This window comes from Nothoprocta perdicaria, unplaced genomic scaffold (genome assembly GCF_003342845.1).
Source record: "Nothoprocta perdicaria isolate Ctin4 unplaced genomic scaffold, notPer1 scaffold_1081, whole genome shotgun sequence".
NCBI classification, from domain to species: Eukaryota; Metazoa; Chordata; class Aves; order Tinamiformes; family Tinamidae; genus Nothoprocta; species Nothoprocta perdicaria.
The window spans coordinates 6,533-7,389 of record NW_020454185.1 but is presented as its reverse complement, the minus strand read 5'-3'; the positions used below and the strand labels follow the sequence as shown (position 1 = coordinate 7,389).

The 857-nt window shown below is 60.3% G+C and overlaps 1 protein-coding gene across 1 annotated transcript in view; it reads right to left on the bottom strand.

Annotated features, from left to right (window-relative positions):
- Window positions 1–470: 470 nt before the first annotated feature.
- The window catches only part of LOC112953926 (flocculation protein FLO11-like), a gene marked incomplete at its 5' end in the record, with an annotated part of 6,846 nt that continues 6,459 nt past the window's right edge, over window positions 471–857 (bottom strand). Inside the window, one exon of the mRNA XM_026047052.1 lies at window positions 471–578. Within this exon, the coding sequence (XP_025902837.1) occupies window positions 471–578 (108 nt within the window). The remainder of the gene's footprint in view (window positions 579–857) is intronic.

Genomic DNA, 857 nt, shown 5'->3' with positions numbered 1-857 from the left:
CCCATAAGGGGCCAATGGGAAGAGGTGGGACCAGGGTTGGGTCAACCCAAGTGATGGTCAACCAAGGTGTTGACCAGGGCAACCAGAACAGGTCCATCCAGGTCCAACCAACCACYGGTGGTCAAYGGAGACCCAGAATGGACCAATGGGAAGAGGTGGCACCAAGGCCGGGTCAACCCAAGTGATGGTCAACCAAGGTCTTGACCTTGTCCTTGACCAGGGCAACCAGAACAGGCCCATCCAGGTCTGACCAACCACCGGTGGTCAACGGAGACCCAGAATGGGCCAATAGGAGGAGGTGGCACCAAGGCCGGGTCAACCCAAGCGATAAAAATAAGCTTAAAAAACCCCCAAAACCCGTCAAAGCCCCCAAATACCCCAAATTTAGCCCGAAACGCAAGCGAAGAGGAGGAGGTGGTGGTGGTGGTGGCATCTCCCTGGAGCTGGTGGCGCCGAGGAGGACCCCGCGGTCACATGGGCGCCGGCGCGGGCGCGGGCGGCGGGCGGTGCAGATGGGTCTCCTTGTAGACGAACCAGGAGCTGCCGAGCCAGAGGAGGAGGTTGAGGAAGCCGAAGGCCTGCGGGAAGAGGGGGGACACCGGGTTGGACACGGGGTTGGACACCAGGGTTGGGTGGGGGGCATCGCGGTTGGAGGGTGGGACATGTTGGYTGGATGRAGGGTTGGATGGTGGGACACGCGGGATGGTGGGACGTGTTGGTTGGCTGGTTGGACATGTTGGAAAGTCGGCTGGATGGTGGGACGTGTTGGATGGATGGTTGGATGGTGGGACAGTTGGTTGGAGGACTGGACAGTTGGCTGGTTGGACATGTTGGATGGTTGGCCACGTTGGATGGAT